This window comes from Halichoeres trimaculatus, unplaced genomic scaffold (assembly GCF_033239565.1).
Source record: "Halichoeres trimaculatus isolate MK-OKI-2021-1 unplaced genomic scaffold, fHalTri1.1 fHalTri1_scaffold_10, whole genome shotgun sequence".
In the NCBI taxonomy this organism is placed as follows: Eukaryota; Metazoa; Chordata; class Actinopteri; order Labriformes; family Labridae; genus Halichoeres; species Halichoeres trimaculatus.
Window position 1 is genome coordinate 11978529 of NW_027437187.1, and position 23720 is coordinate 12002248.

General features: G+C 39.5%; 1 protein-coding gene across 1 annotated transcript in view; it reads left to right on the forward strand.

Moving 5' to 3' along the window:
- Window positions 1–23720, forward strand: part of cpne2 (copine II) — a 61665-nt gene that overhangs the window by 24336 nt on the left and 13609 nt on the right. Inside the window, exons 10-14 of the mRNA XM_074677335.1 lie at window positions 2718–2777; window positions 16172–16305; window positions 16854–16908; window positions 17311–17362; window positions 23125–23258. Coding sequence (XP_074533436.1) covers window positions 2718–2777; window positions 16172–16305; window positions 16854–16908; window positions 17311–17362; window positions 23125–23258 — 435 coding nt within the window. The remainder of the gene's footprint in view (window positions 1–2717; window positions 2778–16171; window positions 16306–16853; window positions 16909–17310; window positions 17363–23124; window positions 23259–23720) is intronic.

A 23720-nucleotide genomic window follows, 5' to 3' on the forward strand; every position in this document is an offset into this window, starting at 1 on the left:
GACACAGTTTTTGGATCTCTGATGACAAACATGTGAGATATTCTATTACAATGACTGTAGGCAGAAATGATAAGTAAACTGTACTGATGATCAGATCACTTAAGGCACTTTTACAGTACTTGTCAATAGGGATGCACCGATTCAACTTTTCTGGTTCTGATACTGATACCGATACCTGGATTTTGGTATCGACCGATTCTGATACTGATCCAATACCAGTGTTTAATAATAACCTACATGCCCTATTGTGGGATAAGACTGGTAATGTTTTAGGTAAAAGGCCAAAATTGAGTATATGGAATCACTGAAGTTAGTATTTATTTAACTATAAAATATATAACTGTTTATCGTCAGTTTGGTAAAAACAAAGCTTCAAAATGTGCAGAAATTTAAATTAAATTGAAATATTTTTTACCCTGTAGACTGGTAATTCAGCATTCCGAATCAAGTATCCAAGAGCACTGGTAAAAAAATAAAGAAAGGGAGAAAGGTGGTTGTCTGGATCGGCACTCAACAGTACCAATTTTTGGTACTTTTTTGTTTATGTGGTAAAAATGTCAATTGGTTTAATGATAAAATCTAAGTTTGTTTCAATTTAACATAATTATTCTTCAATTTAGAACCTTGTAATGCTGTTTTCATGTCCAGCATGGAAAATCACTTACTCTTCCACTCCCTCACAGTCACAAGGATGCATTTAGGTACCTTAACATGGTGCCTTTTTACGTGAAACTCAGTACTTTTGGCAGAATTCGGCCGGTACCTGTAAAACTACCTAGTTTGATACCCATCCCTACTTGTCAACCTTCACGCTACATTCATACTCTGAAAGCAGACAGCACCATCCCTTTCACAGAAATGTTTCAGCTCCCAGTGACATTTCAGGGTAAAGTGTATTCCCAGATAGTTCTGCATGTAGAAAGCAAGACTTGGGATTGAGACACAACCGAGTTTGCCACTAAACCATTTTTATAAATCTCTGGGAGAATACCAAAGTATGTCCTCAAACAGAACATTTTCATGTTTGAGGAACTCTTTGCTCTGCTTACTGGTGGTTTAACTTTGTTCTTTTTCAATGTGAATTAGAGTGAATTGAAAAACAAACCAAAAGATAACTAAGTTATCTAACAACTTTGGGGCCTGATTGGTTAAAAGATTTTGTTAAGATTTTGTTAAAGTCTGTTAATGTTGCATTAAAATGACTATTATTGTAATATTCATGGGGTTAAATCAATCTGAGCCTGTCTGCAACTTAACCTAACCACAAACAAGCTATGCTACCTCACATAACAGAGTGTTTTCTTTGTTGGTTGCCGTTATTGTGCCCCACAAAGCAGGATGGATATAGATTGTGAAATTTGTGTCACATCTATCATGAAACAATCCGGCCAATCGTGTAAGTCAGTGTTACCCAACCTTGGTCCTGGAGGACCCCTGCCCTGCATGTTTTAGATGTTACCCGACTCCAACACACCTGATTCAAATGATCAGCTCGTTATGGAGCTCTGCTCAAGCCTGATAACGAGCTATTCATTTGAATCAGGTGTGCTGGCGTGGGGTAACATCTAAACATACAGGGCAGGGGGTCCTCCAGGACCAGGGTTGGGTAACACTGGTGTAAGTTATGTGGGTAAGAGTTTGGGTTGTCAGGATGAGAGTGCGCAGCACAGCCCTGGAGAGGCTTATAGCTCATCTAAAATAAAATGAATACAAAGCTGGAGCAAACTATGCAGTGCTGCTGAACTTTGTGGGCGTCTGAAGTGTATCGGTGCAGTCAGCTCAGTGAATCAGACGTTACAGAGCAGAAAGCAAAATGATGTGCAGGTCTTGGCGCAGTTACCAGCTACAGTCCATCTTTACGGAAATCCCCCTCAGTTTCTACTCCCCCTGTCTTACAGTCAACCTGCTGAAGCACTGAATGGAGACATCTTTCCTTTGATCAGCTGACATACTTCTAAATGTGCGTTCATAACTCCCTCTGAATAACTAATTAGTGTGGCAGATTCCAGCCCCACAGAGGAAGCATCAAGCTGGAACACTGGCTCTTTGAATGTCTATTGGAAAGGCATTAAAGCTGTGTGCATATAATGACAGGCTTTTATAATTGATTCGTTGCCTTCTTCCTTTTTTTCATCCATGCAATCACTAAAGCTTTTGTACAGACATGTGAACACACATTACACACACACAGCGTATACACAACAGTGCTAATATACTAATTTTATTTGCTGGCTGCCTGCAGGGATTAGACAGATGACAGTAAAATTTACGCTGAATGATTAAGGTAATTAGAATAGGGATTGTGTTCAAACAAGGTAATGACTGAGTCACTATTGATGGCTCCTTAAAATGGAGATGGGGTGTGCCGTTTCCTTCTTCTAAAACACATTTTAGGGTCATGCTTTAGGAATGGGTTGGCTTGTTGGTGTTGTAAAAGTTCTTTACTTGTTCCCTGAAGTTTGAGGTTCAACGAATAGGCAATCTCAAATTCTCATCCTCTGATTTTGTTTAGCAGAGTGTGAGGCTGGAGAGGTTCACTCTATGATATAATGGATTTGATGAAATACCAAGTGACCAATACCAGCTGTCCAGTAAATCTTGGTCAGTTATGACTGCTGTGATTTTCCCGTTACAGTGAATCAGTGCGTCCTCTCACTTACAGTAGATACTTTCACACCCTGTTCATTGACTTTACCCTGACACTGTTTTTCCTTTAGATAACAAGAGACTACACCTTTCTGGATTACATACTAGGAGGCTGCCAGCTCATGTTTACAGTAAGTACCATATTTACATACTTTATTATTTTTTTAATTGGCCTCTGCAGTATTTTGTTAATGAGCATCAAGTTTCCTCATACTTTGCTTAGAATAAGAGGAAAACAAACAGATTTCTTCATTTATTTCTATGATAGAAAAGGCAATAAAATCACCTGATAAACATTGGGTTATTTATTTTCATTTATTTATTTCAAGTTTCATCTCATTTTTGAGGGGGTCCTTAAAGAACATATATATATATATAATTATCAAAAAGAATATAAGATCATAATAGAATAGAATAGAATAGAATAGAATAGAATAGAATAGAATAGAATAGAATAGAATAGGACTTTATTGTCATTGTAATAAGTACAACAAAATTAGAGTCACAACAGTTATCAAGAAAACAAAAGTAAGAAAGTGTATAGACAGTGCAAAAAGGTCCATAAGAAGATAAATGATGGAAGACATGATGGGAAGACATCAGGCCTTGCACCAGTTAGCATTGACATGCTACACGCTGCTGACAGCTGAGTTCACATGTAAACAATGCCACCATGGTTACATGTAAGATCTCCAGACAAACACAGAAAGAAAAGTAGTAAAAATATCACTGAAGCCATAAAAAGTTTAGTGTCCATGACCAACAAATGAGCCATGCAAAGTAAGGATCCACTCCAAATACAAAGATTATGAAAAAGAGATGAAAAAAAATTGCAAGAAACGGACAAAAAAGAGAGAGCTGCTGCAAAAGGCAGCCATAGCCAACAGGGCGGCACCTACCAACCCATGAACATAATAATAAAAATCCAGAACATAATAATGAAAAACATGTGAACACAGAGACACCCACACACTCACACCCACTCTCTGTTAATTGAAACATGTATAGGAAGAGACACAGCATATCAACCACATCTATTTCTGTCTCTTCTGAGGAGAAACTCCTGTGAGCTCCTGCTGTGTCACACCTTTTTCTGTTGTATAACACACACACACACTCCAAACATTCACACAAAAACACAGGCAAGATTTAGTTTAATATTAATATATTCAGTTTTTCTGTACAAGTAACAGAACTGACTGGCTGGAAAATGTGTGGGACAGTCAGGTCAATCAGAGGGACCTAATGCGAAATGGAAACACACACACGCACACACACAAGTATGCACAAATGTATAGAAAATATGAAACCACATGCACACTTGTGCAGCCACATCACTAACATGATAACAAACTAAAGGAACCAGTACACACCCACATAGACTACATGTCCACATGCAAATCATTTTCTCCCCTCTACGTCTGCAACAATTTCTCAGCTTTGTGAGCTAGAACCAGGCTCCAGATGGGGACAGATAGTCTTCTCCTGTGGCATGTTGAGTTTTGTGGCATTTCCCTTTAAGGAAGTCCTAACAGATATGACACCTGGACTGCACTTTTTTATGTAGTTAAGAATTGTGCCATTTGTTCTTCAAACCAGACCAAAGTATATGTTCCCATGGATATTGTTAAAAAGATTCAGGATTAAAGGTGCAGTACGTAGTTTTTAGTGGTAGAACAGACTTGGAAGAAATGGAATGCTATAATCATGAGTATGGTGAAAATTGAAATCACCTAAATGTAAACATCAGTTTGTTTTTTGCTGACATTGAATGAGCATTTTTTAATCTACATAAGCAGCAGGTCTCCCTAAACAGAGGCCATTATCTTCCCCTGCCATGTTTCCAGAGTAATAATAGAAGAAAATAGCAACATAAAGTTTGAGTTTTCAGTGAATGGCCCCATGAAATGCAATGGCTGTAAGGCGAAGAAGAGGAAGAGAGTTGTGCACAAAATGATTTGTTCTGGAAAACTCATTGAATAGCACAAACTTTTACAGGGAGGTCATGAACGAGCAGGTCCACTTTATTATCCCATTCATTCAACACTTTTTGTTTTCTTTAGTGATTATATCAATGTAAAATTAAACAATGGCTTCGACTTAGAAGACCCTAGAAGAAAAGCATAGATTGTTGATGCATACTGTAGCTCACTAATTTCATCCTGTGTTGTCAGGAAATGACAACCACGTTATGTTAAGGGTCACAAGTCACATATGTAAATACATTTATGGAAGATTCAGATTCAGATGTCAACGCTCAACTCTTTTTTAATTTGCTAAATAAACAGAAGAGTAACAGTGACCTTTTTCTTCTGCTGCACAGGCAGACTGTTTAAAAGAAATATTTTAGTTTTGTAAAGTACACTCAGGAGGGGAAGAGTCTGTGTTACATCCACAAACAATGCAAAAACAAACAGGCTTTCTGACGGTAAAATAAAGTGCTGAAAAAAAGTCACAGCAGAGCTGAGATGAGTGTTTGGGTCAGAGGCAGGCGTCATGAGGCAGACTTTGCTCCGTCTGCTGAAAACTCTAGTCCATCCAAAGTTTCTCTTTGAAAGGGCAGAGCCTCCCAGAAACCATTAAAGCTGCTACAATTACCAGTGACATGTGCCACATACAACCCCACTTCAAACACTGGAATAACCCTTCAACCTCTCAGACCTACAGCTGGGGGAAAGTGAAGTGGCTCTTCGTAAGTCTCACAGCAGCCATGTGTGAGTTACATCTGTAGCCTTGTCGCTGCTGCTGGAAGTAAGGCTGTGATTGTCTGAAGCATTTTTCTGGCTCAAGGTCTCGGTCAAGTTAAATATAGTTGTGCAGAGGTGACTTCACCGGTGTTGTTGTTACTGTCAGAGGATGTGTTCTTTGTGTCTCTTGGGTGCAGGGAGCTGCTGGATCTTAATTCAGGGCATTGTCGAGAAGCACGCACAGACACAGACACAGAAAACCTGGAGCTTCACTGACAACCAGTAATTCTTGCATTTTTTCTTGTGAAAGGAAATGAGGTTTTAAAGCAGAGACCACAGTGGTGTTGCCATAGTGACAGGTTTTACTGTTGATGAGAATGTTTGCACCATGATTAAAAAGTCAGGGGGGAAGGAACGCTACAAGTGCATGACAGAAAACATTTAAGCAAAATAAGAGCTCCTATGATTCCTCTTGTGAATGCATGAGTGAATAGTTTGTCAGGGAAAAAAATCCTCAGCTGCAGTTTCTGAATCCAGGAGACAAAACTGACAGCATTTAATCTTCTTCTTCTTCAGTCAAAGCGCTTTCTTTACTAATGATGAAATTATTCAGTCTGTTTTGATTCTCAAACAGTTAAGTGAAAAAAGGAAATGGGTCACTTGTAAGTTGAGCCTACAGAGAATCACCCCCAGCTGTTGTGGTTCACTCTAGGCAACCTTTCTGTGTTGTTTCAGCCACAGCAGGCAGCTGTTGTTGTTTTTTTTTTGACAACCTCCATTACATGCTCTGCAGCAAACATACAGACACAGCAAGAGACTAACTGTGGAGAAATGTGCTGCAAAATTAGGTAAAAATGCAAATTCCTTCACACATGCAGAAATCTGGAACATGGACAGAAAGCTGCCGTTGAAACATAAGAAAGAAAACAGAGGGAACAACAACAGAAGCAGCAGAATGGCTGCAAAGGTATAACAGTTCAAACCAGATTTACACAAACTAAAAATAAAGAAAAAAAAAGAAAATGCTGCAAATTATATCAACAGATGAGAGCGAGGAAGATGAGAGGTTGAACTTGTTTATCAGATCAAATAAATATGAACAGTATGGATGGCCCTCTCTGAAATCAGTCCCCCTCTGAGGTCTCTCTGTTTGAAGTCACACTCACAGCTGAATGAAGCATCTTCATCAAGGTGGCAGCATCAGATTCAGCTGAAAGCTCGAAGACAAAAGCTCAGCAGAGCCATTAAAATCACTTCACAGTGTGAGAAATACTCCCCTCATCCCCTTTAGTGTTTTTTTCTTATTATGCAGACATCACCTGGGGCTTTGCTTGTTTGTAATGAGCAGAATTTGAGTCCTATGTGAAGATTTGCCTCTTCTAGTGGTGGCAAGATGAGCAAATTCAGGGCGGAATGGAAACTCTTAAATCCTCACTGCTCTCCTCCTAATCTTTTGCCTTTTTGTCACAGACCTGCAGCTCCTTCTCACACACACACACACATCCACACACACACACCTAATACAGTCTTAACACAGATACTTCCTCTCTCCTGCTTACAAACTCATTTACATACATATGTGTGAGCACAAACATATGATATCCTCTCTGTCCCTCGCCCCTCCTCCACTATGACCAATCCACATGCTAACTGTCCAAACCATGAGTTTGGCACACACACACACACACACAAACAGCCAAACTGATTTAGAAATGCACAAACACACATAACCTCACTCAGTGCTCCATCACTTACGACATCTTACATACACAGATTTTACAAACAGAATGCAAACCAACATGTTTTTGTTCACATTGTGTACAAAAATCACACCCACACTATAACACACATGTGAGATGCAGAGAGCTGTTCTGCAGTGTTCAATCAGACTTAGTATGACTCTAATCCTAATCTCCAGGACGGGAAAGTCTCTCCTCCAGGCTGTAGGAGCTGAAGGCGTGAACAGTGTGTCTCTGTTACACACTGTGACACAAAGAGACAGCCCACTACTGCTGATGGGCTGTTTGTGAAACACTCAATTTCAAGTGAATTACGTCGATTTTTGTATCTTGTGTTTGGTTTCACTCAGAGGCAAGAGTGATTTACCTCTAATGTGGATTCACTCAGAAAACAGAGACTTTCAATAGTTAAAGATTCAGAAACGTCTTTGCTATTTCCTGTCTGTATGGACAACAACAGAGCAACACGCAGACTATTATCTTAAAGTATTTGTCATCTGTCTGGTTTAGGGATGGGTACCTTTCACATTTGAAACGATTCGGTACCAAGACCCGGTACTTGGCAATCGGTACCGGTACTCAACGGTACTAATTTTTGGTACTTTTTTTGTGTTTATGTGGAAAAAAAATATCAATTTGTTTAATAATTAAATAGATGTTTTTTCAACTTAACATATTTATTCTTCAATATGTAACCTTGCAATGCTGTGTTCATGTCCAGCTTGGAAAATCGCCTTCTCTTCCACTCCCTCACAGTCACAAGGATGCATTAAGGTACCTAAACATGGTACCTTCTGATTCTACGTGAATCGGTACCTGGTACTTTTGACAGAATTCAGTCGGTACCTGTAAAAGTACCTAATTCAGTACCCATCCCTAATCTGGTTTAGGGATGGGTACGGCATTAGGTACTTTTATAGGTACTAACTAGGCCTGAACAATTAATAAAATGTAAACCAACATCACAGTGTAATAGAGTGCAATTTTCAAATCACAAAGGCTGCAAATAAAAAGAAAATAGAAAAAAGAAAAAGAAAAAAAAAGAAAAGAAAAAGTGCATTTACTTTAGTTTGTGTTTTGTAACTGATGAGAGATCAGTAAGATTTCGATACAATTAACATTTAAATTTATGTTCACACAGTATTTCTTTTTCATTTGATGAAAAAGTGCATTCCACATGTTGGCATATTTCAGTGGTTAAGCCAGAGATTTGGTCTTATTTACATTTCTGCACTTTATTTGGTGTAATATTCATAGAAGAGAGGATTCAGATTTAATTTTTTAGAATTTTGTTCATACCAGGCCTTTTGTTCTGCAGTGCTTTTTCCTTTCTCAGATTTTATTTAAGGTAATTAATGATACTTTGATTACATGTCTACAAGGCTTGAGGTTAAATCACTCAATACTCCACTGTGATTTTCATAGTTAAAGATATTTGTATCAATTCACACATCAGTTCATTTCATTTCATGTGTGTATGTCTGTAATGTGTTGTAATGCTATGTGTCCGTAACGTTCTGTTGTTCCTGTAATGTGACTGACGCTGGAGAATGTTGAGCATGAGGTGATGTACCGAAGACAGATTCCACCAACTCTATTGTGTGGTCATTGATAAATGATTCTTATCTAAATGATTCTGATTTTATCATAGCCCATCCAGTCCATTTACAGGAAAGACTTGTTGATATGTTGACAATATCCTTTGTTTTGTTGGTCATACTGTAGAATGGTTGATTGCTTTTGTTTAGTGAATAATGTCAAAGATAAACACCCCCCCCAAAAAAATCACATGCTAAATGGCAATCGCCAATTGGTCCAAAAAAGTCACTTTTCTAAAATCGTTCAGCGATTGTACAAACCAACGTCTGTCTGTAGTACCAAGTGCTGACTCATGTAAAATGAAAAGGTACCATGTTTAGGTTCCTAAACGCATCCTTGTGACTGTGAGGGAGTGGAAGAATAGGCCTTCTTCGGCGCTGGACATGAACACAGCATTACAAGGTTATTTCATGGAGAATAAATATGTTAAATTAAAAAATGTTGATATTTTATTATTAAACACACACAGAAGTACTGAAAATTGAGTACTGATACCGATTGCCAGGTACCAGGCACTGGAACAGTATTGTTTTGAATGTGAAAAGTACCCATCCCTAGTCTGGTTGTGCATCATCCATCAACACAAATAACTGTTCTTGGAAATGTTGGAGTCCTTCAGTCTTATTCATGCGCCTGAAAAAATAGTCTCTGTGATTCCACAGATGGTTGGGCTTCCATGGCAACGGTTTGTTCTTATTAGCCCACTTCAACTTCACATTTTCATTCATGGTAGAGTCAAAACATAAGCCTGCATCTCAACAGAAGACTCCAAACATCTGTGTTTGTCTTTTTTTGAACTGGTGCATAATCCAGCCAAAACACCTGATATAAGCCTCTGTCCTGTCCTTTGAAAGTCTGTTGACATTTTCCCTTCACTTCACCAGTTCTCCAACAAAGTCAACACTGTGATCTGTTTTGTGTTTGCTTGAGTCTGTCCTCCTCTGTGTGTGTAGTGTTCGCTCAGCTCCTTGTGTCTTTGAACATCCTTTGCTGCACCTGAAGTGTTTTTTCCCCTCTTCTTCTTCTTCTTCTTTTCTTTGTCAGTGAACAGTCAGTTATCGACCACAAATTTCAAGTTTTGTTCTCTCCTTATCTGTTTATCACCCAACTATCATACAGACCACCTGGACTCTATATTTTTTTTCCAGGACCTTCTTTTTTCTTGTCTACACAGTTAGAGTTGTGAGAAAGCTTGCATAAATTATTGCCTGTGATTTGAACATTGTTGCAAGTGGATTCCTTTCTCTTTTCTTCCTTAACCCTACGTGACCCATCAAAAAACAGCCAGAAAATTCAATTTTTTATTCTTTTATTTATTATTTATTTACTTATGTTTTTTTTTTTTGTTGTTGTTTGTTTGTTTGTTTGTTTTTTTTTGGGGGGGGGGGGTTATTAACTACAACAAAATCCACAACAAATATTGGTATATAATTTTTTTTGTGGTATCTTTTGTATCAAATTCGATCATGTTTTTAGTTAATTAACATTCTTTCAGGCAGTAAAATAGTTATCTTATAAAATGAGTAACAGTTAAGATGTAATTCTTAAAAAATCTCGAAAATTTGTAATGATTTTCCTGAATAAAAATGAGAGGATGATCTCATGAAAGCAGCTGTTTTGAAAAGGGCCAAAATACAACGTCAGCTGCCGCCAGTGATATGATAATTCTCAAGAGGTAGATTACATTTTTTACATTTTTTTAACAGGTTTATAACAGGGAGCAGCATCCGGTCTAAATAAGTGAAGCCTATGCTGAAGTGTGAAAAGTTGCTGTTTATCAAGATTCCGCATTAGGGCTGTCTGCGGGCATACCAGAAACCATATACACACCAAGCAAAAAAAAAAAGTACAGAAAACAGTCATTTCTACAGTCCAAAAAATTTAGGATCATTTGATTGTCCAATTAGAGACACAGCTCAGCTCATATATCTGACGAGTGTACTATAGCTGTTAGAAAGGAAGCTCAAAGCCTGCATGATAACCAATGTGGCTGTATCTGCAGATTGGCTTCATTTCACTGCTGGGTTTCCATTACACTTTTTTGCAAAATAAAAGTTATATTTCTGAAGTTTCGATTAAGAACAATTTTGCCTTGCCGGTGTTTCCATTACGACTAGAATTGCACACAACTTGAGTAAAGTAAAACATAATGTATGTCCGGACACTGCACTCATGATGATGCTGATTCTTGAACATTAGTGTTTTTATTCACTGGTCAAACTGTGGGCCGTGATTACGCTAACTCAAAAAGGCAGAAACAAGCTAACATACGCTCACACACACACACTTCTGCCCCTCCCTCCTGCTGCTCTCGGACTCTGACCGGCTCACAGACGTCCTGATGCCTTCACAAGTGTTGGTAAAATAAAAAACAACCCTAACCCTGCATTGAACATATAACATAAATAAGAGCGACAAAGTTCAGTATCGTAATGTCTGAAAAAAACACCTCATGAGAGCACAAAAATATATGCCTAACTCCAGGTACCAGCTGTAGGGTCAAGTTTTCACTGACCACAGTTCACCCACTGAAAAATTAAACCACATTGTGAGGGGGTTTTGACCAATTACAAACAAATATACAGCAAGGCAACAAGCTTGTATGATAAAACAAGGGTAAGGGCTAAAAAAGATTAAATACAAAATATCTAGCAGCAGCTCTTCTTTCTTGAACTCCTCACTCATTAGTGGATATTAAAAAACACATTCATCTCTTTATCTTGTCCTTCATTGACCTTCCTTCCTTCCTTCAAAAGCTTTATTGAGGTCTTGATGTGAGAATTGGCTAAGACCCAATAATTCATGCATGAAAACACTACAATGTGTGTGTCAGTACATGAACTGTTTGACTGTAGTATAACAGTGCAGTCTGTTTACTGCAGCCACAAACATCTGGATTACCTGAATCCCTGCACAGACACATGTTGTAATAGGATGCTGCCCTATCTTGGCACTTGTATTTTGACACAGTGTTTGTCATGTTGTGTTAGTTCTTCTTTATGTGTTCCCAGTTTGTAATAACTCCAGGAAGAGAATATGCTGGAAACAGAGTGGTGTCATTTCCCACTGTCACAAATTTACAGCTATCAAACTAAAGATGTCTGTCACCAGAGAGAGCACAGCGGGGAAGAGACGTAATAGTTTTTAGATGATTTCATTCCAGTGACTGTCAGTTCAGGCAAACATGTTTTCAGGTTCATTGAAACACAAAATAAATTGAGGTCAGGCTGAAAAATGAAAAAAAAAACATAAAGCAGGCAGGAAATTGATAATGAAATAAACTGTTTTTTTTTTGTTGGTTTTTTTTTGTTGGTTTTTTTACCAGAGTGGGGTGTCCATTTATGCATGCATACAACACACTATCTACATGCAGAGATGCACTCTTTATTATTAGGTACAAAAAAGCTGTGATAAAGGGCATCCTGACAGGATTTTAATACATTAATGTCATTTACATGGACATTGGGGACGGTGCCTCTGGACTGGCAGATTGGGGTGGTGGTTCCTGTTTTCAAGAAGGGGGACCAGAGGGTGTGTTCCAACTACAGGGGGATCACACTCCTTAGGCCCCGTTTACACGGAGACTCCCGCAACGTTTCTTCCTTTGCGTTTTCAAAAGCCACCCGCGTTTACATGAGGATGGCGTGAAAACGATCCGCGTTCATACGACTGTTGTGTGTGATGGTCGGCAATCCAACCATGACGCGCATTACCGCCACCTACTGGACCGGAATGGCTCAACTGGAAATGTGGCTGAGCGCGCAGCCTTCACCTGAAACTGCGAGTGCGCATTCGGTGACATCAGCGTTTCACCCTGAAACGCTCTGCTCTGTGTTTACACAAGGCTGGATGGAGGAGCAGATTCAAATCTTGCCACTCTGGGGAGCGTTTTCAAAAGATTGCGTTTTCACTCCAAACGCAACGTGGTCTCATCCAAACAGAAGGCCAAAACGCAACGAAATGTTTGCGGAATTGACCGTTTTCGGTGTCATGTAAACGGGGCCTTAGTCTCCCTGGTAGGGTCTACTCCAGGGTGCTGGAGAGTCCAACGGTTGGTCGAACCTCAGATCCAAGAGGAACAATGTGGTTTTCGTCCTGGCTGTGGAACACTGGACCGGCTCTACACCCTTGCAAGGGTGCTAGAGGGTGCATGGGAGTTTGCCCAACCAGTCCACATGTGCTTTGTGGACCTATCTTGTGGGGTGTGCTTCGTGAATATAGAGTCCATGGCCTGTGGTTACGGGCTGTTCAGTCTCTGTATTTCTGGAGTGAGAGCTTGGTCCATATTTCCAACAGTTAGACAAACTCGTTCCCAGTCAAGGTTGAACTCCATCAGGGCTGCCCTTTGTCTCTGATTCTGTTGATTACTTTTATAGGCAGGATTTCTAGGCACAGTCAAGTGACGGAGGGAGTCAGGTTCGGGGGACTCAGGATCCCATTTCTGCTTTTTGCGTATGATGTGGATGTGATAACCTCCAGCTCACACTGGGGCAGTTTGCAGCTGAGTGTGAAGCAGCTGGGATAAAGATCAGCACCTCTAAGTCTGAGGCCATGGTTTTCAGTTGGTAAAGGGTGGACTGCCACTCCTGGTCCAGAGAGAGTCTTTGCCCCAAGTGGAGGAGTGAAGAAAATGGAGCAAGAGACTGATAGACAAATTGGGGCGGCGTCGGCAGTGATGCGGACACTATACCGGTCAGTTGTGGTGAACAGAGAGTTGAGTCAGAAGGCAAGGCTCTCAATTTACCGGTCAATCTACGTTCCAACCCTCACCTATGGCCACGAGCTGTAGTGACCAAAAGGGCTCAGCCTTGGAGATATGGTTTGTAGCTCGGACATCCAGGAGAGGCTTGGAGTAGAGCTGGTGCGCCTCCACATCGAGAGGAGCCAGATGAGGTGGGTCAGGCATCTGGTGAGGATGCCTCCTGGACGCCTCCCTGGAGAGGTGTTTTCGGGCATGTCCAACTAGGATAGACCCAGGATAAGGTGGAGAGATTATATCTCTTGACTGGCCTGGGAACACCTTGGTACCCTCTCAGAGCTGCTGGTGGAAGTGGCCGGGGACAGGAGCCATTGGTCTTCGCTGATAGCACTGCTACCCCCTGCGACCCAGACCCGAATAAGCAGTGGAAAATCAGATGAGATGTCATTTAATTTCATAACCATCACTTTGAATTTTTCCCTAATGGGAACCACACTCGAAGAAGACATCACCCCTTAGTTTTAGTTTTTTTTAGACTGTTTCAACTGTTGTTATTTTCACAAACCAATAGTGTTCAATAGTAGATGGTCATTTCAGGTCAGAGGTAAATCCCTTCTCTTTTCAAAGTAAGAGCACAAATCTCCGGAAGCTGATAATGTGTGAGGAAGTTATTTTTAGTGGGATAATATCCTTAACAGAAATGTGATTTAAGTGATGAGGAAACCCAGATAAAGTACTTGAAAAGCAGATTAAAAAGTATTAAAAGCACACTCTGTAGAAATTGTGTGGGTACTGCATCCATTATAGAAATATAAGTTTTATTAATGGTATTTACATCATACAATAATTTACCTACGAGAAGATGTAACTGTTATGAGCAGTGACTTATAATAGAATTAAATGCATTGTGTGTTGTGTTTTTTGCAAAAACTGTCAGCTGTTAAAGATGGAGCCCTCTTGTGAGTCATTCCTCATGCCACATTTTGAATTTATTTGATTGATCTGAACCAACAAGTAGCATCCATTCGCAGATTAAAGGTGAAAATGTCAATAACCTCTCACACACTGCAGCTGCAGGTCAGGCCTGAAACCAAGTTCCACCATCATTACAGCACACGCACATAAACATGATGAAAATATCCTTAACTATACCAACGCGTAGACAGAATCAGTTTTACTTCATCCAGATTTACATCCAACAAAATCATGAGGGCACGGGTTGCAAAGAATGCATGGTGTTACTCTGAAGCACAGTTCAGCCCCCGCTTGGATGTATTAACACAGTCTCACCACTTTGACTGATTCCTGCTGGTCGTGCTGTCAGATCCTGCACCACTGCTTCTTTGTGTTACACTGAGAGATTTTATGACTAAATAACAGCACATTTGGGATGTTTTTACACCACAGATGTGACACTAAACTGAAAAAAAAAGGAAAAAAGGAGTAATTGGTAGAGTTGGTAGTGGTGGCTTATCTTTCGTTAGTGATCACATGATCACAAGAGAATATGGATCAGTGTGTTTAAAGTGTTTTTAACTCTGTGGAGAAATGTTTTGTCAAGGTAGGATTAAATAGCGAAGAAACTGCTGATAACTTCTGTTTTAGTGGTTATCTCTCTCTTTGTCATCAATCTTTTTGCATTTTGTCCTAACCAGATTTAAAAAGATAGAAATCCCTTTGGTTGTGTTTATAGCAGTTAAAGCAGTTTGCTGTGATAGTATTTGTAATACATAAGCTGCTTAAAGAATAACATGCATTGTTATGCAGATAGGAAACAGCTTACAGCACCCTATTTATGTCACCCTGCATCTCTGTGTCCATCACACCTGCTGCCCTCTCTGCTCTTTGTACTCAGCCCTGTCACATTTTTCGATGTTACGTTTATTTGCACAATCTTTTCTCTTACCTGCTGATTCTCCACGTTTTCCCACAACCGTTTTTTGTCAAATAACTAAAGAGATGTTTTCTCAGAGCGTCTTTAAGCTGATAGGAGGGAGTTGGAGTCTCTTGGTGAGGTTCTTGCCAGCGCACGAGCCACCATTCAGTGCCTGAGGAGAGGCTTGTCTCTTTGAATCTCATATCATGTTCAGCTGTGTGTCTCTAAATCTGTCCCTTGTGAGTTTCGTGCTTCAACACTGTTTTTTTTTTCTTTCATTTTTTCAGATTTGTCCATTCTCTGTCATTCTTGTGTCACCCTGTGGTCACTCTCCCTAATAATATTTCTTTGTGCAGCTTGAAGGCAAATATTTCTATTGTTTTTTTCATCTGGGCTGTGCTGCTTTGCTTTTTAAAATGTCATCAGACAAACACTGAAATGTCCAAGAATAGGCAATAAACTACTTTCAGTCAGTTATCATGAAGTAAAGCTACAGATTTTGAGTAGATTAGGCTGTTGTGTGTTGTGTTATAAAGGTTTACTGCTCCAATAAAGAAAGATTATCATTTTTCTTTTAAAGTTAAATACCAGCATTGATGTAACAAGGGTTGGAAACAGTTCTTGGTACTTTATTGTAGATCTGGCAATTTTTAGCCCTGATACCTTTTTTGCTTTTAAGCCCATCAGATATATTCGCCACTGTGAAGTGTTTGTGATTGTACGATAAGGATAGTAACAGGGGATTGAAGTGCATTCCTCGTCAGCCACAAATAGCACTCACATGATTATCTCCATATGTATCTAATCAATCCTGCTCTGGATTACCACAACAGTAAGATGAGAGTTATAGTTTGCAACACACCTCTCTAACAACCATGTAGGTTTCTAAATGCAGCTCTAATCAGAGTCTTCTCTGTTTCTTTAGGTTGGCATTGACTTCACAGCATCCAATGGGAACCCTCGAGAGCCGTCCTCCCTTCACTACATCAACCCACTGGGAAGCAACGAGTATCTAGCTGCTATTCTAGCTGTGGGACAAATCATCCAGGACTATGATACGTGCGTATCCCCCATCAACCCTCTTACTGGTTGTTGCAACAGTCTTACCCCTCAGGCTTATGAACTTTGAGGATAGTCATTTTAAAATGTTTGAGGGTAACAAGAATTATTGGAGAGGGTTATAAACCATGTAATCCCACAAGCAAGGTTAGCTTTTGTTGTGAGATTCTTTTGGGTCTAAGATCACATGGTGTGATACCAGGAATGAGACCAGGGACCTAATGAGTCGGTCTTAAGGTGTTTCTGCAAATGTTCAATAAAAACACAACATAGACCACTAAAAATACATAGATCTGTTTTTATTCTCTTGCATCTTTCATCATTTGTCATATTTTCTGCGCCCTGGTATCAGAAAAAGAAACTACCCATTTTCAGAATTATTTTCTTCTCACTCTCTGTTTGTTTTCTGTGGCTGTCTTCGATGTTTCTTTGTAACAAAAGATAACAAGATTTCCTCTAATGTCTGAATCCAGCTTGTCGAATTCTTATGAGGAAAAAAAAAAACGGTTAACTAACGTTCCAATCTGTTGTCATGGTTTCCTCCTCAGTGACAAAATGTTTCCTGCCCTGGGATTTGGAGCCCAACTCCCACCGGACTGGAAGGTGTGTGTGTTTTATGCTGGAGATGTTGTTATTGGCTTGAGGGTGTGTGTGTCTGTGTGTGTGTGTATGTGTATAAAAGAGAGGGTGAGGGGCTGCAGAATAACAGTGTAAACACTCCTCTTTTAAACATGTATTTTTCACACAGAAACATGCACACAAAGATAAAACTGTAAGCATTGTACATGCATATTCACATGATTATGCAACTGTCAACCCATCTGTGTTGCCATGGCGCTGAGCTGATGAAAAGGACAAAGGAGAGAGAGCTGTACACAGAGAAGGAGAGAGGGAGGGGGTGGGAGGGAGAAGGTGCTGGAGAAATGGACAATATTTCTGAACATTTTTAAGTCATAGTGCATGAGAAACACAGATTTAACCACCCGTGTTGTTCTGTCTCCTCAGGTGTCGCATGAATTTGCCATCAACTTTAACCCCACTAACCCTTTCTGTTTTGGTGAGTTACTGTGCAGCACTCACAGATGGTCTGACAACATTTTGAAATATAATTTTCAGGGGTTGACACTGTTTTTTAGATTTGTTTTTGGGGAATAGGGGCGCTTGAATTCTAGGCTTTAGTTTGGGATTTTTTACACAAAGATACAAAGAGACTAGACTTTTACAGCAAAGATACATAATATCATATTTTCACTGAACCTTTCCCCAGAATACTGCATGTTTTTTTCTTCACACCCATTTGCCAACATGAATGCATACTAATAAGGAAAAAAATCTTTTTACACCAGTACTTGGACTGAATGTAAGTAGTTAAAGTGCTGCTAAAAATAACTCATAAAGCCTGGTAAGATGTCAGCTTTTTCATTAATCCAAGCAGACATGATTTAACTAACCAGCTGAGCCCACCTCACACTGCCTTCCTCATATACTGACTTGGTTTATATTTATAACTTTATTTCATGAATAATAACATCAGCTGAAAAAACTGTTGATAATCTATACTCAGAGATTTGCAATACTCAGATATTGTGCTTACAGGAAAGATTGTATCATAGATGAGCTTTTTGTTATACTATGAAGATAGCCTAGTTTAACTAAATCTGTGGCACATCATTTTCAGTGTCACAGAAGCATTAAATACAGAGCTGATAGGGATTTCAAAATACACCAACAGCCATAGAGGTTAATATCTCAACTCCATACCCTGATAGTATAAAACTGGTTTGATCTGGAGACCGGAAATGCTCCAGATATGACATTAAACTGTGATCAGACAGTATACAGCACAAAAGGCATTTTAGAGGACACACCAAAAGTTGCATAATTCTAGGTATTTTCCTAGTTGGAAACTATTAATGGGAACTTTTGGAAATTTAAGATAACTTAAGGGAATTTATATTAACTACATTTACATGGTCATATATATATATATATATATATATATATATATATATATATATATATATATATATATATATATATATATATATATCGGTTTATCATAAGCAAACATGTCCATTGCAGTATTTTTAAATGTCATTATAGATTAATTTCCCTAACTAAGTCTGGCTGTCATAAGTATAGGCAAAAATATTCACGGTACACAGTTGAATTTGAATTCAATTATGTTGTTTCAACCAAGATCATTTTAAAAACCTCATACAAATTGAAAGAAAATATTAAATAAAATGAATAGATATAACTTTTTTTTTAATCTGAGTTAAAATTTCACAGGATTATTTTATGAAAATAATAAAAAGTCAGGTTTCTATATGTTGAAATGCTAACCTAGTCCATTCAGCTTGATGGGAACAAAACCCTGAAAATTTCCAATATTCCCAAGCTAATGTTTCCGTAGGAAACTTTATAGCATTCACACAGAAACTTCTTCAGAGTCTAAGATAGTCTATATACAGAATAATCTGGTGATTCTGTCAGACGTGTGGTAAAATGTGACTGCATTTCTCTTGCTACTGCAAAAGATTGACACCACTGCTTACTATCCCAAGACAAGGGGAGAGAAAAAAGTACGTCTCTTATGAACAAGATTTGAGACTGCGATTATGTTTGACAACACAGGGAAATCTTCATTTTTAAAAGATTGAAGCACACTTTAAAGAAAGACGTGGCATCAGCAGATCATGTGACGGCAGCAACACTTACTGTGTTCCTACTGTACAATTCTGCTGAGCCTTGACTGGCAGCTTGAGCACAGGATATAAAAAACAGTTGTTTATATGTAGTTATATTTTAGACCCTATAATTTCTCATAAATAAATCACCTTTATGATTGATTGATATGATTGAAGTTAAATGCCAAATGTTCCTGACCAAGGGGCAGCTGTGGCTCAGTCTGTCTCACAATGTCAGAGTTAAGTTCAGTCCCAGGTCCCATTGTCCACATGCTGAAGTGTCCTAAGGCAACAAACTGATCCCCAAGCTTTCCCCCATCTCTGCAATTTGTGATGGGATTACTTTAAGGGTGCACCGATCACAATTTTCTGGTCGATCACAGAACTTTAAAAAGCCTGACCTGCCAATACCGATTTGGTATGATACTGATTTTTACTTTTTATTTTTTATAACTGACAGCATATACCTTCAATGTTCCAATCTTATTTTATTGAAAAACATTGAACAATGCATGTGAAACAATAAAATCCTTTTTTTTTTATTAAAAAAAAACAATAAAGTGTCCTGAGTTTTAGGCCTCAGAGCAAAAAGCAATAATGGCTGGCTGTCAGACCTTCCCCGAGGTATATAAGAATGACCGATCTCTGATGACCGATCCCCCAAAAGTAAGGAAATCGGTCAGCATGTCTAGATTAGTTAATACTAATGGTGCTTTACAGAGCAGCCTCTGCCATCAGTGAATGAGTATGTTGTGACTGACGGTGTAAACGCCCTTTCAATGGTCTGGAGACTGGAGAACGTGCTTCATAAAGAGTTCATTCACCATTTATTAAGGTCATGATAGCAAAGAGTTAAAGATAAAGTGTGTATTCGATGGAGTGTGTTATATATTCATGGACTGTAGCAGCATGGGTGGTGGAGCTGTGGTCTGTGTCAGTCAGTCAGTCAGTGGACCACTTTGGCTGAGACTGATCTATCACAACAGCTTTTTGATGGATACCCAGAAACGGGATACCAACATAAGGACTCTGCTGATCTCTTGATTATTTGTCTCTTGTGCCGTCAGTGTATTGGCTTTGTTTTGTGAGAATTATCAAACCAATCAGAGGGATTTCTACAAGACGTGTGCCAAACCATGTCCCATCAGGGTGAATTATGAACCAGCTGATTCATCTCTGGACTTTTTCTTGGCATCATTGGAATGACAAATCTCAACAAAATAACAAAAATGGTTTCAGTTATTTGATTTAATTTGAAAAACACATTCTCATCAGTCTCATCAGTTTGTTGATGTTGTTGTTGATTTTTACTGCACCTGTCAGAGGGGGCACTTCATTCAAACACTCAGCACTCAGATCTATTTGATGCACCATCAGATCATGTTACGTGTAGGATGAACATGTGTTTGTGGACAAATGCAAAAGACTTGAGCATGACCTGCTGAGAGCACAACTGTGATGATTGGTGATTCAGTACAACACATGTTTCAGCCTGACAGAGGCAGGAGGTTATGTTTAATAACAGTGTTTATCCTGCAGATGAAGACCCGATGAACTTCTGTATGCTTCTTTGAAATACACGAACAGCTTGTCGTTATTCAAACATCTGCCTCCACACATGACCTTCATTTTAGGGTGAGCAGATGAATTGCTTCTCTAACAGCTACATCAGACAGATTACAGCTCACTTATTTTAGAAAGGCCAACGCAACCTCCTGTGCTGCTCAGATAAAACATTTTAGCTAAACATCAAATTGGAATCAGAGAGCTGCAGTCACAAAGTGTTCCTGTAACTTTTAAATTAAACCCTTTTAGAAAGAGTCTGCACTCTCACCACCTCTGTGAGCAACTTTAGGAAAGAATAACAAATAACTGTGAATGACAAACAGCAAATCATAAAACCTATTTACTTAGGTTTAATGACTTTTTTAGGTCTGTCTTTTTTATTGAGATAGCACAGAAAAAAAAAGCTTTGTATTAAAGGTCCCATATTATGCAACTTTTCAACAAGTTCAAATATGTCTCAGAGGTCCCAGGACAGTCAATTTAAAGTTTTTTTTGCCTCAAATTCCAGTTATTTCCTGGACTTCAGCCACTCTGTAAATACCCTCTCCTGAGCGCTCCTGAGAACAAGCTGTTTCTGTGGGTGTAGCTTTAAATGATAATGAGCTGCCCTGTCCACACCTCCTTCACAACTTCTTTGGACAAGGGTGTGGCTGTCGCTCTGGTAACCATGCTGAGGTGTTTACACAGCGTGTAGATATGGCTCATAGAAGCGCCATGGTTCAGTCATGCCAGTTTGATCCAGAGTCTGACCCATAAGGAGAGGCGCCTGAAGAAATCCAAACTCTACGGCTGCAGCAGGGCGTTTCTGAGTGGTTAGTCTCAAATATTATGTGTCTTGATATGCTGCTGCAGTTACCATCAGGTAAACAAAGCTAACATTAGCAGCTTGGTGCTAACTCGAGTTATATGACCATACCAAGCAGAAAGAACTACGCGCAGCCTGAACTGTTAGTTTTTCCAGACGGTACCATGAGGGACATCTATCATGCAAACTAAACTGCAGCAGTAACACACACATTAGTGGTGACTGTGGTCTTAGCGTCCATAATAACATCTGAGAGTGTGTTCGCTACCCTGTAGCACAACATTAGCTCCGCCGGGCGGCTACCACAACAAGTAGTCACATCCGTCCAAACAAAAGATAACATTATGTATATAAAGCTAGCTTCAAGTGAAATATATGTCCGTTTATCTTCTCTGTAATGTCCCCTGATATCATTTACTCATGTGTGTTAACGTAGTGTAAGGAAACTAAGTTACGAACCGTACTTTACGTTAGCTGCCATGCTAAAACCACATTGATCAGGCTATAGTGCTTGGTAGAGCATATGGTAAAGCAACATAAATTAGTAAAACTTACAGCTTCCACGTATGTAGCTGGGTCACAGACAGTTACAGATCCATGCTTCAGCTTCAGGTTCTTGGTGAATCCTGCTTTGTACTGGCCCTCGTTGAGAAAGCAATCCGAAGTGAAATGGTGAGCACACACGTATAACATTTTAGGGGTTGTTGTGGGTGCATCTCCATCAAAAATGAAATTAATCCACTGTGTCTTCAAAACCTCAGATGATGGAGTTTAAAAAAGACTTCTGTGCTCTTTTGTGCAGCCAACAACAGAGCAACCGCCGTGCTTTGCTCGTACCTTCGCCATGTTTATTCTACTGGAGCAGCCGAGCAGCCAAGGTGAAAAGCGCGCTGCACAGAAGGGGCAGTACAAGGGGCGGGCCTGGAGGAGTTACTTTTTTAGGATCATGACGTCATGCAGGGTAGATCTCAGCTCTGCGTGTTTGAGCACACATGTCCTGAAAGCAAACTTTGTCTGGAGCAAGAAGAGAAGGAGACAATAGAATTTTCTCATTTTGGGGGTGTTCGTAGACAGGCTGGGGACGCATATTACTGTTACAAAACCAGTCTAAAGTGAATTTTGCATAATATGGGACCTTAGAATTTTAAAAAAAGCTGGTTTTGACACTGAGGCAAGACTGTAAACTAAAACGTCATGTTATGAATTGTATTATTTATCTATCTGCCATTTCTCGCCAACATTTTTTCTTAACAGCAGGAATGTCGTGCAGTTTTGAGCTGGATAAACTTTTCCTTCATGTGATGGTTTCATCTTGCAGCCTAAAACTTCAAAATTCATCTTTAGCTTCACAATTTCATGTGTTCATACTGTGACTTCTGACTTTTGTGCTCTGATGCCGAACGTGACCATGACTGAACACATACCAGAAAGAAAAACCAAACTGCGAGGCTTTATTTATGGAGGTTGTGAGGTAACCCAGATGTTTCGTTCATGGCCATTCACAATGACATATCACACATTATAAAACACTTTTGGCGGTGCAATAACATCTGCAGGGTTAGGGTTAGGTTGCGGTATTAATACTCCAGTTACAGTGAAAAATACAAAATGTCATGCAGGTGACTAGGAGGCAGTGTTTGGGAATGAAACCCTGACAAACAAAAACATGTCTGCACCTGTTGGTGGATTATGCGTAAATTAGAAATGCTGAAGGAAGGTTTCGTTCGGATATTAATACTGTGTTTTTTTTCTGCACAGGTGTGGAGGGTATCGCCCAGGCCTACTCTGCCTGTCTTCCCCACATTCGTTTCTACGGCCCAACAAACTTTGCTCCCATCATCAATCATGTAGCACGTTTTGCTGCCCAGGCCCTTCAGCAAGAGAAAGCTGCGGTAAGTGACAGCTGACCTTCTTATCCACATTTCTGTGTCACACATCATCTTTAACTGAGCTAATGAAATACAGACAGGAATGTTTGCTTATCCAGATGTCAATTTATCTCATGAGTTGGCATTTGCTGTTTTATGTCACTGCACTGACTTTGCTTTTAAGTTGGAAAAAGGTCCAACTTATTAACCTCAGTTGGGCTTTTCAAAGTAATTTCCCCATCATCGACCAATCAAAGCCAAGAAGGGGGCTCCTGATTTAATGTAAGCAAACCTCTTTATCAACACAAAAGGCTGAGGCTCTGTACACATGAGAAGCTAACCGCTCTCTGTTCTACAGGTCTGGAGCTTCTGCTTCTGCTATGACACTATTTTTCACAATCATGTCACTTTTTGTTTATAGATCTTAGTGAATTAAAGCAAATATGAAGCTTACCGTACATTTCAAAGCAAACTCATGGTTAATAA